Raw genomic sequence first — 17,983 nt, forward strand, 5'->3', positions numbered from 1 at the left:
CGGCCTTATATGCCGCATGAAACTAGACTCAAGAACTGTTAGCTACCATTTTTTTGGCTATGTTGAATGCTCTCAGAGCTATAAAATTTATGATCCTACTTCAAGACATTTTTTAAACGGGAAATGCAAGATTACTTGAGGAAGTTGATTTTGGAAGGAAGAGAACGTAAGAAATGTTGTCCTTGAGGAAGAACTTGACACTAATGGTAAACAAGTTCTTGTGCCTATTACCATTCAAGGATCAATTTCGGTAATAGAATATAATGTTTAGAATATTCTTCCTAGAAATATTCATGAACAAGACAACAATGAGGTTCTCCCTCAAGTACCTATAGAAAAAATTCAACAACCTCAAGAAGTAGAAGTGCAATTAAGGAGATCCACTAGAGAGATGAGAAGTACAATTCTTGATGATTATATTGTATTTCTTTAAGAACATGTGGATGTCATCGGGTTAACAGAGGATGATCCATTGAACTTCTGTCAAGCCATAAAAAGTTCTAACTCTCAAAAGTGGATTGATGTCTTGATGTAATGAAGGATGAGATGAAGTCTATGCATGATAATGACATTTGAGATCTTGTCGAATTACTTGAAGGTGCAAAATCTATTGCTTGCAAATAGATATTTAAAACCAATTGGGATTCGAAGGGTAATATTGACATATATAAAGTTCGTCTAGTTGCTAAAGGCTACACTCAAAAAGAAGATATTGATTATAAAGAAAAATTCTCTCCAGTATCTTCGAATGATTCTTTTTTAATAATATTGGCACTAGTAACTCATTTTTTATTTAAAGTTATATCAAATGGATGTTAAGACTGCGTTTCTAATTGGTGACATTAAAGAAATGATCTATATGGTGCAACTAGAAAACTTTGTGTTAATTGGCTCAAAGTCAATGGTATGCAAATTAAAGAAATCCATATATTGCCGTAAACAAGCTTCTCGTCAATGAAATCACAAGTTTCATCAAATTATTACCTCGTATTGTTTTGAGGCAAATAAAGTTGATGATTATGTGTACCACAGATTTAGTGGGAGTAAATTTATATTTCTGGTATTATATGTAATACTGCTTGCGAGCAGTGATATGAGACTATTGCATGAGACCAAGAGATTTCTAACGAAATTTTTTGAAATGAAAGATATTGGAGAAGCTTTTTTGTATTAGGTATTTAGATGCTAAGAGATCACTCTCAAGATATCCTAAGGTTGTCACAAGAAAGCTATATAGATAAAGTCCTAGATAGATTTGGCATGAAAGAAAGTAAACCACTGATACCCCTATAGCTAAGTGAGACAGTTTAGTCTCGAACAGTGCGCCAAAAATGACCTTGAAAGACACGAGATGCAAAAGATTCTTTATGCATCTGCAATAGGAAGTCTAATGTATGCTCAAGTTTGTACACGTCCCAACATAGCGTTTGTTGTGAGACTTTTGAAAAGATATTTGAGTAATCCTATAATGCATCACTAGAAGGAAGTCAAACATGTTATATGTTACTTAAAGAAAACAAAGGAGTATATTTCACTTATCGGATGTCTGATAATTTAGAGACCATTTGGTACTCTGACTCCAAATTTTTGGTGTCTAGACAATAGACACTCCACCTCTAGATATATGTTTATCTTTGCTGAATGTCCTATCTCGTGGAAGTCTTCTAAACAGACGCCCATAGCTTCTTCAACCATGGTTGAAGAGTTCGTGATTTGTTTAGAAACATCATACCATAACATATAGTTGTGGAAATTTTGTCAATGGCTTACGTGTGGTCGATGGTATGAAAAGACCAGGCTCAGAATTAAAGGAAGTGAACTGGCGGGACCCAAGACTCTCCCACTTAAGACACTCCTGAAGGTCCAAGCTTCAGGTTTCGAAGGCAAGGCTAATCCTTTCTTTTGGCCCATGGCGAAAAAGATTTTATTGTGACAATAAGTCCACATTTTTTACTCCAACAATAATAGGAGTTCTACAGAGTCAAAATTTATTGACATCATGTTTTTGGTTAATAAAGAAAGTGTTCAAAATAGACAAATTTCCATAGAACATATAGGGACAAATTTTATGCTAGCTAATCCACTGACTAAGGGTTTGGTACCTAAAGTCTTTCAAGAGCATATTGCTAATATGAGAATTGCTCCTTAGGATACCTTAATTCAGTGAGAGTCTATGTTTTGTGATTTACTTTGGACGTCATATATAGTTTTATGCGTAATAAAGTTGATGGTATATTGTTCTATTTTGAACTTGTGTATTGTAACTATTGTATTGAAATTAATGATTTTGGATTGATCTCACTAAAGAATAATGAATGACCAGTTGGAAATAGACATGTTTGAGATCACATTGCATGAAATTTTCATGTCACTCATCCATATTTGATCTATGTCATTAAGTATATTAATATGGTGATCATCGTGGTCGAGTCACGTTTGAATGTAATGAAGTTCGCGGTGGTTCTATATTGATATATGATATGGACCAGATTGTATCAAGGAGAAGTCTAAATATAAATACATATGGATGCGCACCTAAAAAATATGTGATATAATTGTTTCAGAAAAAATATGAAGCCCAAATGGGAGATTGTTAGAAATTCATAATTTCTAATTAAAGTGGGCATCATATATTTAATACAATTATATTGACTATTTATTTTGGATATTACAAAACAAGTGATCTAATTAATGACAACCTAAAAGACTTCTGAAACTGATAACGAATATGGGCTTTAACGAGTGGATACCCAAATGGTTGGCCTATAGGGGATAATATGAACCCTATAAGTTAACACATAAGGAACAGTTATGGTCCCCAATACACCAAATCACAAATAGTTTTTATATCTCCCCATTAGAGAGAAAACAAATATCCCAAAAGGAATTAAGGATTTGGTTGAGGAAGACCATCATACCAAAACTCTGTCAAAAGATATATCAAAAGAGTAGATCAGAGAACATAGATCCATGTATGATTTTATATCCTTGCTTTATGTTGTGTGTGAAAATCATGATATTCAAAATCCTCGGATTGATATTTCACCAATCATCAGGAAATATCTAACAATTCTAATTTATAGTAGTAACTTTGACTTGCATATTGAACATCTTAGATCCATGCAGGTTGGTGAGGAAAAGGTAAAGATCATTCAAGATTGGTTGATACCTACAAGTGTGAGTGATGTAAGGAGTTTTCATGGTTTAGCTAACTATGTTACTACTTATTTATGTATGTCATGCATGTTTAAACATTAAATAAATTATTTAGCAAGATCCTTAAGATATATAACTAAGTTGTTGTGTCTTCAAATGAACAATATTCATCAAGATTAATATTAACAAGTAAAAGTCTTCCAAAGTAGAGTAAGCTTTTTTTATATTAATAAGGTGAAATGTGATAAATGTAATATTCAATTGTTGTTCAATTGAGTCAGGCTTAACTAGGTGAGAGCTAGAGGGAATAAGTTAGGTTTGACTCATAAGATGAATTAGAATAAGTGTTATTCACCCAACTACTCAAGAGTTGTGTGGGATACAATTGGAAATGAGTTTCCTACCTAAATAACCTACTATCAAAAGATTAGCGAAAGTTAACTTAACAATTGGAAAATATGGATCTTGACCTATTGTATACGTAACTATAATTTTGATTCAAGAGGGTCGGTTTTTATGAATCAAATAGTGGGAGAATATTTAATTAAAGGCATAATTAAATATTTTATATTATGATACTTACACATATATTCTACTGTTGATAGATAATCATAACAAAAAACTCAGCAAGTAACTTATCCATGTGGTCAATCCTTGAAACGTGAAAAATGTTATTAAAGAACTTACTCGACTGGTATAAAAAATTAAGGATTGTCCTCAATCAAGAGAAAAAGCAGTATGTTTTGGATGAGCCACTTCATGAACCCCCTCGCTGACGATGCATCAAAAGCTGAGAAAAATTCTTATAAGAAACATAAGCATAATGCCCTAGATATTAGTTGTCTCATGTTGACTTCTATGAACTCTAGGCTTCAAAAGCAACATGAGCATATGGAAGCATACAATATGATTGTATACGTAAAGAACCTCTATCAAGCGTAAGCTAAGCATGAGAGGTTTGAGGTCTCCAAGCAACTTTATCAATGTAGGTTATTAGAGGGGACTCCTATGGGCCCTCATGTGCTCAAAATGATTGGATATGTTATGAACCTAGAGATACTTGGTTTCCCATTAGGCCAATAGTTGCTCAATGATATTGTCCTGTAATTATTGCTAGACAGCTTTAGTTAACTTGTCATGAAATTTATCATGAACAAAATTGAAAAAAAACACTACTTGAATTGCTCACTATATTGAGAACTTCTTAACACAATATTAATAAAGGAAAAGGGTAAGGCTTTATTGATGCTCCAACCTAAAAAGGGCATTAAAAATAGGGGAAAACATCATAATCCCAAAAGGAAGTCATTTGGAAAGGACAATAATAAGTCATGTATTTGTGGCTTGAAACCTACGGGTAGGGTAACATTTGTTGATCCCTTTGGCTAAACCTCTTCCATCTCATAAGCATGATAGTTATACTAAAATAATAGGTGTTAAGTATATACTTGATTGGCTCTAATGATATTGGGAGATTATGAGTGTATGCGGTTAGAATAAATATGTTCTCAACATATTATGTATCATCTTATTATTAATAGTAAATAAAAACATTTCAGTTATATTTCTATAAAGAATATTAATGTTTATATAATATTATATAAATTTTTAGAATGTCAATTGGTAGATTTGATAGTGACATCGTAGGAAATATTATCCTTAAATATTGTCCCTAGTCATTATTAATATTTGGGTAATATTTCTATTAGTGTGTGAGTGATTGATAATATAAATCTCACAAATCATAGATATGAGATGTTAAGTCTTCACATGTGTGCATATTAAGAGTGATGTTGTGCTTAACTGATCCACCATGATAATGTTGCTTGAATTGTTATTTGAGTGTCATAAACGACTCTGAATGTGCTAATGGTATTTGCAGTCCTTAATGACATTAAAAGTTACATGTAAGGTATAACTTGAATTATGTACAAGAATAATATAAGTGATGGGGATGAAATTTGTCCCTTCCATGTAATAAGAGTAAATATCTACATATCACTTGATAGAGTAAGACTTTAAAATGTATGACCATGTTCAAAATGGTAAATATGATATATTTATTTCTTTAAACTCTACTCGAATAATAAGGAATACAAATCGAATTTACAAGTAGGAGATGTCCCTGCCTTGACTTCAATTAGCTAAACATTCAAATGAGACTAATCATATAAAATATAATTGTCAAAATGTATATTATGTTAGAAAATGACATTCTTGATATTTAGGTCATAGTCGCAGATTGCTATGTAACAGTTACTATATGTGATATTATATATACTTTATTAAGCTCAAGTGCAAGTGAGAGATTATTGGATTATGCACTAGTAGCTTAATATTATTTATATTTAATTATATGTAAGGAATACCTATATGGTCACACACATAGAATTATGCCACTAAATATTGTTATATTGCCTTATTAGGCTAGGTTCTTTGGATGAGCTCAACTCTAATAAGCAATAGTGTGAATTAGGGTTAGCCACCTTGGGTATGTTTCTCATATATACTTTTAATTAGAGCAAGATATGTCCTAACCCTACAAAACGAAAAATAGAGTTTACTTAGACAGTTACATTTACTAGCACAAGAAGCGCAAGGGGTTTTTTCTAGTGGGAGCGTCTCCATAGACTTCTATAGAGATGATGTTGTATTTGCTTTGTTAGCTCGTGACAACAAAGAGTTAATCCTTATTTTTTATTTGTTTTTCTATTTGAAAAATTTGAAACATAATCTTGCAAGTCCTTCCTTCATGGAAATTCTTCTTCCACTATGGTTTTTATCTGCATGATTTCCCAAAAAAAACCACTTCAAAAAGGAGGGGACGATGTGGGTTTGGATAAAGATAAACAGCTTCAAGGACTAAGAGGTACAATCGATATGGCGAAAACCAATGGAGCAACGGAAGCATTACAACAAGTTTTGACATCATTGATTAAAGCTAGCCTAAGAGAAGATTGAAACCAAGGATGGTGATATGCATTAGGGAAAGTTGAAGTTGGCCATCCACGACCATAGACCTCACAACGGTCCAGTCACTATAAACTTTATAAGTTTAAATACTTTTGAACATACTATAGTTTTAAAAGCACAACAAACTTACCTAAAATCAATAATTTACATATAAGGTGTATCGCTTCAGCTTTTAAGGGGAGCATTCTAAAACAGAATTGAGATCCTCTCTATTACACTATTTAGTACTGACATGTGAGGAAATAGAGAAATTTGTTATTATTAAAATTATTTAATTAAAAAAATGTGATCTCTTGTTATTTAATTAAAGTAATAATTTTTTATTGTACAAGGGATTTTGTGTTATATTTTCTTTTTTCTATAACACCAATTATAATCTAAAATAACTATAAATAAATTATGAAATTCCGATTACTTCAAATTTTGATGGTAGAAATAATCTCCTAAAAATGTTTCATTTTGTTATAAGTGATCCTTTAAATAAAAATAAGTAATTTTATAAATAAAAAAAGAAGATAATACTCAACAAACTCACTCTAATATCCAAACATATTTGCATATCAATGTTTAAATTATTTCTGAATTATAAGTATATCAATGCGTTTTAACTTTTAAGACGTTGAATTCAATTACTTTTTCATTCAATAGTACCAAGAAAATTTGTAGAATGAAAAGGTATGACAAAAATCTATCATATTATTTAAGAAAGTAGACGTCTATTATTGAATTCACCCGGAAGGAGAGTAGATAACCATTTTGGGAGGGTTTGGTGTCAAAGTCATGAATGAATAAGTAGTCTTCTATGACTATTCATAGCTGAGCTGAGTTATTGGCGATCGCCCCAGCATCATTGAGAAGTGGAACCAATTGACCTGCTCGGTGTTTCTCCAAAACCGCTGCATAACCCAAGTTAAAAATGTTAAAACCAAAATGAAAATAGGAAAAACAACACGATCTATTTGGTCTACCTTTATATATACCAGAAGGAACAAAAAAAAATTATACTGATTATTTTGTGGATGAAGATTTGTTGTCTCAAATTCTATCTCATACATTGTCTCACATCAATGAACATATAACATGTCAATCAAAAATTTGAACTTGTTTTTTTATGTTTCATTGGTGTGTACACCATATGAGTTGACAATAGATCTTTGTTTATTTTGTACCACTCCTTTTGCAGGTAAGTGTTACTTTATGTAATTGGGTAAGAATATAAAATATGACTTAAATATCCAAAAACTTAATAATTTTTTATCCTTTAGATGAAATGGCATGGAGGATAGTACAGAATACATTATGGAGAAAGGTAGGAACTGAATAGAAAAGAAACATCTAGAGTAGCCTTACTGTCGCAACCGCCAATGTGCTTTCCTCCGATAAACACGTTAGGCACAGTCCTAAGCCCTGTCCACTCAGCAAGAGCTAACTGAATATCACTTCCATCACCTTCAAATTGGTAAGGAAAAGGAAATTATACTATAGAATTGACAACAAATTAGTGCCTTCAAATTAGTGCATAAAAACAGCCCTCCAGGCATAAGCTATAACACTCCATTTTTGCATAAGTCACATTCAAAAATCAAAATGCAGAAAGCATGCTAGAAAGCAGATACCGAATGCTAACAGAAAACAAGGTAACTCAATTCAAGAATTTTATAAGAACAATTATTATAAAAACTTTCCCACCCTAACTCGGGACCACATCTGTTGTCTCACTTTTTATATCACTTCATGTACCATCAATTTTGATTGATTGAAAATAAATTATTGAAGTTAAAATTATAATTATTAAATATTTTTCTGGTCAATCACACATCTTGACACATGGAGTGGCACAAAGTTGTGGGATAGCAGATGTGCTCCCCCTAACTCCTGTCTAAAGGAGTAAAAAGTGGAGAGAGAAAAAAAGCAGTCCTCAAACCAGCTTATTGGAGTCTTCTATCAAAAACTCTGTTACGCAGTTAGCAGTTATGACATCTGGCTAGGTGGTTATGACAGCTAACTAGAGAGCTAGAGTGTTTATTCTTGTATATTTTATAAGCTATGCTGGCTCCATATTCATTTATGAAATGGAATTCATCTTCTACCCAAATTGTTTTATGGTATCAAAACTCTCAAATAGATAGCTCTGCTACGTGAGTCTATTCAGTTTCTGCCCTGAGTTTCTCATCATCTTCTTCAACCTCAGCTTTGATTTATTCATCTTCTATCTTGGATTCCATTCTTCTCTTCAATCTACCTGATTTTCACTCATTTTGTCAAATTATGCTGGCAGATACCAGTAGTGAAACTTCTGAAATTTGAAAGAAAAATTCACATAAGGAAGATCCACATAGTTCCTATTGTCTTCATCCAGGTCAAATTCTGGTTTCACCGCCATTTGAAGGTGGAAATTATCACAATAAAAAATAGATCGATGAGAAGAGCTCTCTTATCAAAGAACAAGTACAAGTTTGTTGATGGTTTTATTTCTACTCTAGATTTGTCTGATTTACTAGATGGTGCTTGGGAGAGATGTAATATCATGGTTGTTTCATTGATTACAAGGTCACTCTATCAGCAAATTGCACAAAGTACCATGTAGAATGATGGAGTGCTAGAACTTTGGCAAGACCTGAAGGATCGGTTCTAACTTCTAAAGGTAAATTACTTTCACACCTCAGGTCTATTGCAAAAGATTCATTCAATGAAGCAAGGTGATGGAAATGTGTCCAGTTAATTGACATGTGAAAAGGTTCAATGAAGCAAGGTGACAGATATGTGTCCAGTTAATTCACATATTGAAGGACAATTAATTCATACGGTTAAAAGTTACAAGGATTCAAACTTCGTATTTGTTTTCTAAAGGGAGTAAATGATCAATATAGCACAACCAGCACAAATTTTTCTCATGGAGCCACTACATGTGATAAACAAGATTTTCTCATTGGTGCTCCAAAAAGAGAGGCAACTTGTTGGACCTATCTCTGAACTCTGATTCTAGAATTCTGTTCAACACAATGGATTCTAAAGTGTTGTATAATACTAGTGATTCACAGTAGAATTTCAGAATTAACTTTAATGAGAGAAGAATGGTTGAGGAAATAATTAATATGATAGAGGTAGAGGAAGCTCTATTGGAAGAGGATATGGTAGATCATATGGCAGAAATGTTCCAGCCAAGATCTATATATACTAGAAACCTGCTACTTCAAACATGGTTTATATACTTAAAACTGATAATGGTTCTGAATTTCTTATGTCAGCTATATATGCTTCTTGTGGAATTCAACATCAAACCTCTTGCATTAAAACTCCACAACAAAACTCTGTAGTTGAAAGGAAACACAAGCAACTTCTTAGTGTCACTAGACCTCTCCACTTCCAATCCAAACTACCCAAAACATTCCAGTGTTTTGCAGTTACATCACAAATCACCAATCGAGTTACTTCATGGTGAACCTCCTAATTTGGATGAATTAAGAGTGTTTGGTAGTTTGTGTTATTTTCTACTCTTTTTTCAAAATAGGACCATGTTCAATCCCAGAGCTAGAAAATGGGTTTTCTAGGCTTCAGGTAAGGGCAAAGGGTTTTTCGCTGTTTGATTTGCAAGTTAGGCAAATCTTTCTTTCCAGACATGTTATTTTCTATGAACACATTTTCCCTGTCATTCTCCTCATACTCATTCCCTTGACAGTAATTCACACTTTTCTAATCACATCAGATTTCCTTCTATTTGATGTTTCACATACTCATCATTCTATTCCACCTCTTGTAACTCATTCACCTCAACCATATTCTCCCTATACAGACTCCCATATCCAACATCCTTCACCTCATACACATTGTCATTCACCATCAACTACTCACATACACTCCTCTCCTATTGATTTTATTTCATTACACTCATCTCCCATTCATTCTTCTGATTATCATCCTCTTATTGACTTCTCTCCTTCACCAATTAGGAGATCAGATGGACTTAGAACCAAACCACGTTACTTAAATGATTTTCAATACGTTCGACTCTTCAAGCCCTTCATCTCCAGGTATTCCTCACCATATTTCTTCAATTCTTTCTTATGAATCTTTATCTCCTACTCATTTGCATTGGAACCAACTTATTAATCGCATGTTTTTCTTGATGTTTTGATGAATAACAAACAATTAAATTTGGGAAGCATAATCTAACAAAGATATGTTTTTTTGGAAAACATAATGTGTTACTGTAACTCATGCTTAATTGCTTTTTACAAAGAACATAAGTTACATAAAAAGTTTGGTTAACACGTCCAATATCTATAATGTATGATATCTATCTTTGATGTTAAGTCAAACACGTCCAGTGACTAAGCTTGTCTTAACGAGTTATCACATCTAGTGACAATTACATTTAGTGAAATGTGCGAATAAATCAAGTCACGTGCGTCTAAGACAGTGCATCCAATTGACAATTGTGTCCAATGACCACTGCATCCAATGAATTTAATTGTATTATTTTGTATTTTTTATCTTGTATACATATCCAATCATTTGAAGTTAGATATTCATTATGTACGTGTGAATATTAATGATTCAATTATCAGATACTCTGTTTTTTTGTAAGAGAAACTTAATACTCTTGAAATATAGTATGATGTGTTCTCTAACAAGCCTGCAAACAGAAAAGGACATCTGGACATACAAAGTAATAATCAGAATTATATGAGCAAGTGCACGAAGTCTTATTAATGTCTAATCTTAATGCTCAAGAGAGGAGGTGTGGATACATCAAAGAAGATGAACCCATATGAAATGAATCCAACATTATTGATGTCGAACTGGACATGGCTAAAGAAATAACGGATTCAAGCAATGACTTCCTTCGCCGTTAGAGCCCTGATGGCACTTGTTATATAAACAAGGGCTTTACACATACCTAGGAGGAGGTTGAATAGGTGTGAGGTTACTTCAATAGTCAATACGTACATACTTATTTTTCTCAGATGATCAATTATGCAGCAACTATTTTCAGTTCTATTCAATTATGCAACAACTATTTTCAGTTATTTTCAATTATGCAGTAACTGCTGGCATCACTCATAGTCAAAGGAAATATGCCTTGGACTTACTATCTGACACTAGTTTGCTAGCATCCACGCTAGTTCCTACCCCAACGGTTAAAACAACCAATCTTCATCAAGCATGATAATGATCCATATCCTTATCCCGCTTCTGATAAAATACTTGTTACTCAGGTTCTGCACTTGACAAACACACAACCTGGCATTAGTTTTTATGTCCAGCAATTGAGTCAATTTATGTCTTCACCTACCACTTTAAAGGTACTGTTAGTCAGGGCTTGTTCTATCCTCACAACAACTCTTTGCAACTCAAGCCCTGAAGTGTAACTGACCGGGCAGCTTTCCTTGGCTCAATAAAATCCATTTCTGGATACTCCATTTACACTGTTTCTCGATCTTCTAGGAAGCAGAATATCCTGCTCTTGCTGCCACCTCATGTGAAATTCAATCGTTGAATTACTTGTTACACATTCTCTCGATTCTTTTCATCGACCTTGCTTCACTCTTTTGTGACAGCAAATTAGCCAGATATTTTGCTGCTAATTCTTTATTCCTTGAGTGTACTAACAAAGTAACAATATTGAGTGATTGTCATATCACACGAGAGAGACTCTTAGCCAATCTCTTACATCTCCTACCCATTCCAATTACTAGCAATCAGCTGATATACTCACCAAAGTTCTTGATCCTTCTCCTTCCAAATATCTCTTATCCAAGCTTGGAGTGATTAACATACACTCTAGCTTGAGGGGGAATTGGATGATACCTTAGACTTGTACAGATTAAACATAGATGTGTGGTTCTCTACATATATATTCATACTTGTACATTTTTAAAGCATAGGTTGAGTTATTCTAGTAAGTTGGAGAATTGGAGTTTTCCCTCCAAAATACTGTTAGGTAGTTATGACAGTTGGGTAGACGATTATTACAGCTACCTTGAGCATCTTTTGCTTGGAATTCCTCTTCTACACAAATCGTTTTACAACTTGAATAAAAGTAGTCGAAATCACTTAAAGCAGGGCAAAAGGGCTTCCTTTGGTATGGTGCTTTTGGGTAAAAACAAATTGTAGAGAGAAAGCATTATTCATCTTTATTCATTTCTTTGGCGTTTACTTATGAATGAGATGAAAGGTAATTGGACAGTTAAGCTTTCATTGGACCTCATAATTTTTTCAGTATCCCATCTTGGATCGAAAGGAATGAAATAGAATAAAAGATAGAAATCTTTGTGGATCCTACCAAAATCTTAATACATTTGAGTTTAATAAAGGACATGCCTTGACAGTTGTATCACATCATCACATATTTATACATATAACAAAAAATATTTAACACAACGAAATGGTCTGGTGGTGTAAGGTTCTACTGGATCCCAGATAGGTCCAAAGGTCAAAGGTTCGATTCCTATGAATGACACTTATTGAGAGGCCAATAGGTGAGAGAATACCTTTGGTTATATAAAAAACAAATCAAAGGGAAGCAATAGCTTTTGCTTCCATCTTTCTTCTTTAGTATCCTATTTCCATAATACCATAATAAACCTAACAACCTACCCACTCGAACAAGATTTCCTCAATAGAACACACTTATGGTACAAACAAACAAACAAAACTAAACCTAAGAAAACAAAATTTATCAAAGTATGAGACATGAAAGCGCGAACAAAAGACGAGACTTACTTTCCTCATCCAATTCAATGACTTTTTAAGCTGCTTCTATCTGTGTGAGAAGATTCTTCACCCTCTTGCAGTAACCACAGTATGTCTTGCTGCAACCACATAAATCACCACAAATTGTATCAACAGAAAATTAAAACACACATGCCAGACAAAAATGAATGAAATTCTAAAATATTTGAATTTAAATACCTGAAGATAACAACAGATGATGATGATGCTATTTCCTTTGCCTTATTCGATGCTATTTCAAGCTCTTCCTTACTCTTCTTTGAACTCATCACAGAACCCATTTTTATCTATACATAAAAGGTTAAAGTTTTGGTAATAAACTGGTGCTAGAGGGTGAGAGCTTAAAGTATAGGTGTTGGAATTTGAAGGTAAATGATGGTATGTGTTTTAAGCGTAAAGGAATGAAGCTTGAAATTAAGAATTAATGGCAGAAGCTGAAGAGAGCAAGGAATGGTAAAAACTTGAAATGGAGTTTATGAATTTGGGGTTACAAAAAGAAGGAATTGGAAGATAGGGTTAAGGAATGAATTTTGGGTTTGGAGATGATTTATTTCTAGTTTCTAGATGAAAGAACAACTTTGTCCAGATTCCTAGCGATGGAAGGGAGATTAAAGATTCCATGATGGAAGCTTAATAAAAATAAAAATAAAAAACGATGTTGTTTTTCAAATAAAATAAAAAATATAATTTAAAATTAGAGTTGTAAAAGTCCGGTTCTATTTTTGTTGCGTCTTAGTAATCGAACCGAACACAAACGCATAGTTTGGTTTCACCTAATTAACAACAAATTAACTATAGGTTTGGTTTAGTTTCACAGTTTTTTCTATTATTTTTTGTAAAAAAACTCACATAAATTAAAAATTCAAAATATATCACAAGAGATATTGTTTGTCCATAAAAACAAAAACACTACTACTATTATTATTTAATATAATTCCCAATTAATAACATATTTATCTATTAGTAACATATTATATTATATATATATATATATATATATATATATCAATTAGTAAAATATAACCTTATAATTAACAATTAGTAAAACATATAACAATATATGGTATATGTTAGTTTTAAACTCAATAAAAACCAAATTGAACTGCGAAACCGAATTGAACCACATTTTGCAGTTTGATTCGGTTCGATTCCACCGATTTTGTGGTTTAAACTGGAATCGCTTACATGCCTATTTAAAACATATGATTCATTAACATGTCAAACTTGTTAGCATGTACATAAAACATTTGGTCATTTCAGTTTGTTAAGGTTAATAGATGAGAAATGATGGAATGGCTAACATAGTTGCATATTGAAAAACATTTGAGACTAAATTAATAATTTAAAATTATTATGGACTAAGTTAGTAAAGTAAAAAATATAAGAGACTAAAATGAGCAATTATTCTACTAACAAAGTACGAATATCTAAACATAAAAAAGAGTCGATTTTTTTTATAATTATCACCCCATGGACAAGGAACTATCTTTCTTTATATAGGGGTGTAAACGGTTCCAGTTTAAACTGCGAAACTGACGAAACCGAACCAAACCAAAGTGCAAAGACTGACGAAACTGAACCAAACCAAACTGCAAAATGTGGTTCGATTTGTTTTTGCGATTCAGTTCGGTTATTTTTGTAAGGAACCATTTATGTTCAGTTTGATTTATGGTTTTAGAAATTTCAGAATCGTTTGAACCGAACTGAGATATTAAAGAAACTAGATAACGATGTTTTATTATTGTTTAAATTCTTCAACCACTTTTTTGACTTAAATTATCAATTTTGTGTCAATATATGTTACTAAATTGTTATTATGTTAATATCATATATGTTATTACTTACTAATTTGTTTTCCATTATGATTGGGAACATATCTTCCAACTTTTATGGTATTGAGTTTGAAATTAACATAGATCTTATATTATTATACATGTATTGTTAGATGTGATACTAATTGTGAACTGTAAGGTTATATATGTAACTATTATATATTTTACAAATTGATATATATGTTCCTAATCGTGAATTATATTGTTATGTATGTTATTAACAAATAATTATGAATTTCAATTTTTTTTACTCATCTATATATGATTTATATTTTTTTTATAATAGTAGTAGTGTTTTTTCTTCTATGGACAATGTTTCTTGTAATACATTTTGGACTTTCAATTGATGCGAGATTTTTTATAAAAAGAATAATAGGAAAAACCATGGAACCAAACCATTCAAGAATGGTTCAGTTCGGTTCGGTTCCTATAGTTAAATTTACGGTTAATTGAGTGAAACTGAATCATATATTTGTGTTCGATCCGGTTGCTGAAATGCACTAAAAAACCTAACTACACTTTTACACCCATCCTTTCATGTGTCAGATTACATCTTTTATCTCTCATTTATTTATTTTTACCTTATTTTTATATATACTTCCAATATATGAAAAAATTAATATCAGAGATTAGAATATGTCTAGGTTTTGATATTCACCTAAACTTTTCTTAAGTAAATGTAAGTTTGATTAACATCATGGTAGACTTTGTAATTGTCGTTACAAAAATATCATTTTGGTTCAAGACCATGTACAAATTTAGTTAATTTGGTCTTTAATATGTGGGTGTCAAATTCAAATGAATTCTTTGGCGTGTTAGCTAAACATTTATAAAGGAACCTTTCCATTCAAGAACAAAAATAGATATTAAATTGACTATGAGATTTCGGATACCAAATTGATTAATTGAAGTGAAATTGAAGAAGTAATTTGATGTTATTTTTAGAAGAATAAGAAATATTGTTTTTACTCTCTTAAGTTGATCTTACAAATGTAGCTGAATAACTCAAGAATCATGGCAGTGGTTTAAATATGTGCTTATATAGATCTCAATCACGAGGTTATTAGTGGTGAAGGGGTGTTCATGTATGCTGTGATGTAGTGTTTGATATGTATCCATTTTATATTGAAACTTTTAACTACATTCTTTAACATTTATACTTTTCGCTATAGTATTGCATGAATGATGTGTTGTATTTGTGCTTCCTTTAAGAGGGTTGTTCCCCCTGGCCAACCGTGCATCCCATGTTGGTCGTGTTGGTCTTACTCAGATATCTCGTCAATGGCTGGACACATTGGACCGGTTTAGGGACCACTACCCCAACATCTCGTCTGGCTGCCAACAACATATTGCTACAATGTCTGCAAATCTCACCTAACCTCCTATCAACATGACAAGGAGAGACCTGCTACAAGCTATAAGTCAACTATGTATAGAGTACGATTCTACTAAATCCGCATGACACGGACAAAGCAGCCCCCGACAAACCCAGATGGTCGATCACGTTAACAGTACCTGCCAATAATTGCTTCATCTATCCTACCACTATAAATAGGGGAACCCCCATAACGAAGTATTCATTATTCTCTCATATCAATCTTGCTTTCTAGCCTTAGCTCTATTATATCTTGTCAATCTCATACTAACTTATCGTCAGAGCACCTTTTCAAATACCTCTACCGATAGGTCCAAGCTCAACACATACATCTCCAAGAAGACTCTTTACCCAATGCTCCAACCCAACTCACCCGACTTTTACAAGAAGACCTATTGCCTGACCTACCAGACTCATCCATAAAAGAACAGGGGTGGAGGTACTAATAGTTGGGTGGGGACTAGTGGTAAGGGTGGTTGGGCAAAGTAGAGGGACCAAGATCTGTTGTTTCAAAATATCTTATAATTAACAATTAGTAAAACATATAACAATATATGGTATATGTTAGTTTTAAACTCAATAAAAACCAAATTGAACTGCGAAACCGAATTGAACCACATTTTGCAGTTTGATTCGGTTCGATTCCACCGATTTTGTGGTTTAAACTGGAATCGCTTACATGCCTATTTAAAACATATGATTCATTAACATGTCAAACTTGTTAGCATGTACATAAAACATTTGGTCATTTCAGTTTGTTAAGGTTAATAGATGAGAAATGATGGAATGGCTAACATAGTTGCATATTGAAAAACATTTGAGACTAAATTAATAATTTAAAATTATTATGGACTAAGTTAGTAAAGTAAAAAATATAAGAGACTAAAATGAGCAATTATTCTACTAACAAAGTACGAATATCTAAACATAAAAAAGAGTCGATTTTTTTTATAATTATCACCCCATGGACAAGGAACTATCTTTCTTTATATAGGGGTGTAAACGGTTCCAGTTTAAACTGCGAAACTGACGAAACCGAACCAAACCAAAGTGCAAAGACTGACGAAACTGAACCAAACCAAACTGCAAAATGTGGTTCGATTTGTTTTTGCGATTCAGTTCGGTTATTTTTGTAAGGAACCATTTATGTTCAGTTTGATTTATGGTTTTAGAAATTTCAGAATCGTTTGAACCGAACTGAGATATTAAAGAAACTAGATAACGATGTTTTATTATTGTTTAAATTCTTCAACCACTTTTTTGACTTAAATTATCAATTTTGTGTCAATATATGTTACTAAATTGTTATTATGTTAATATCATATATGTTATTACTTACTAATTTGTTTTCCATTATGATTGGGAACATATCTTCCAACTTTTATGGTATTGAGTTTGAAATTAACATAGATCTTATATTATTATACATGTATTGTTAGATGTGATACTAATTGTGAACTGTAAGGTTATATATGTAACTATTATATATTTTACAAATTGATATATATGTTCCTAATCGTGAATTATATTGTTATGTATGTTATTAACAAATAATTATGAATTTCAATTTTTTTTACTCATCTATATATGATTTATATTTTTTTTATAATAGTAGTAGTGTTTTTTCTTCTATGGACAATGTTTCTTGTAATACATTTTGGACTTTCAATTGATGCGAGATTTTTTATAAAAAGAATAATAGGAAAAACCATGGAACCAAACCATTCAAGAATGGTTCAGTTCGGTTCGGTTCCTATAGTTAAATTTACGGTTAATTGAGTGAAACTGAATCATATATTTGTGTTCGATCCGGTTGCTGAAATGCACTAAAAAACCTAACTACACTTTTACACCCATCCTTTCATGTGTCAGATTACATCTTTTATCTCTCATTTATTTATTTTTACCTTAT

At 32.3% G+C, this 17,983-nt stretch overlaps 1 protein-coding gene across 1 annotated transcript; it reads right to left on the reverse strand.

Annotated features, from left to right (window-relative positions):
- LOC109343383 (glutaredoxin) lies at positions 6,739-13,407 on the reverse strand. The gene is given in 6 exon segments (XM_019581626.1): positions 6,739-6,840; positions 6,928-7,025; positions 7,480-7,578; positions 12,856-12,944; positions 13,045-13,170; positions 13,215-13,407. Coding segments are annotated over 4 exon segments (375 nt in total). The 5' UTR covers positions 13,146-13,170; positions 13,215-13,407; the 3' UTR covers positions 6,739-6,840; positions 6,928-6,939.

This window comes from Lupinus angustifolius, chromosome LG03 (genome assembly GCF_001865875.1).
Source record: "Lupinus angustifolius cultivar Tanjil chromosome LG03, LupAngTanjil_v1.0, whole genome shotgun sequence".
NCBI classification, from domain to species: Eukaryota; Viridiplantae; Streptophyta; class Magnoliopsida; order Fabales; family Fabaceae; genus Lupinus; species Lupinus angustifolius.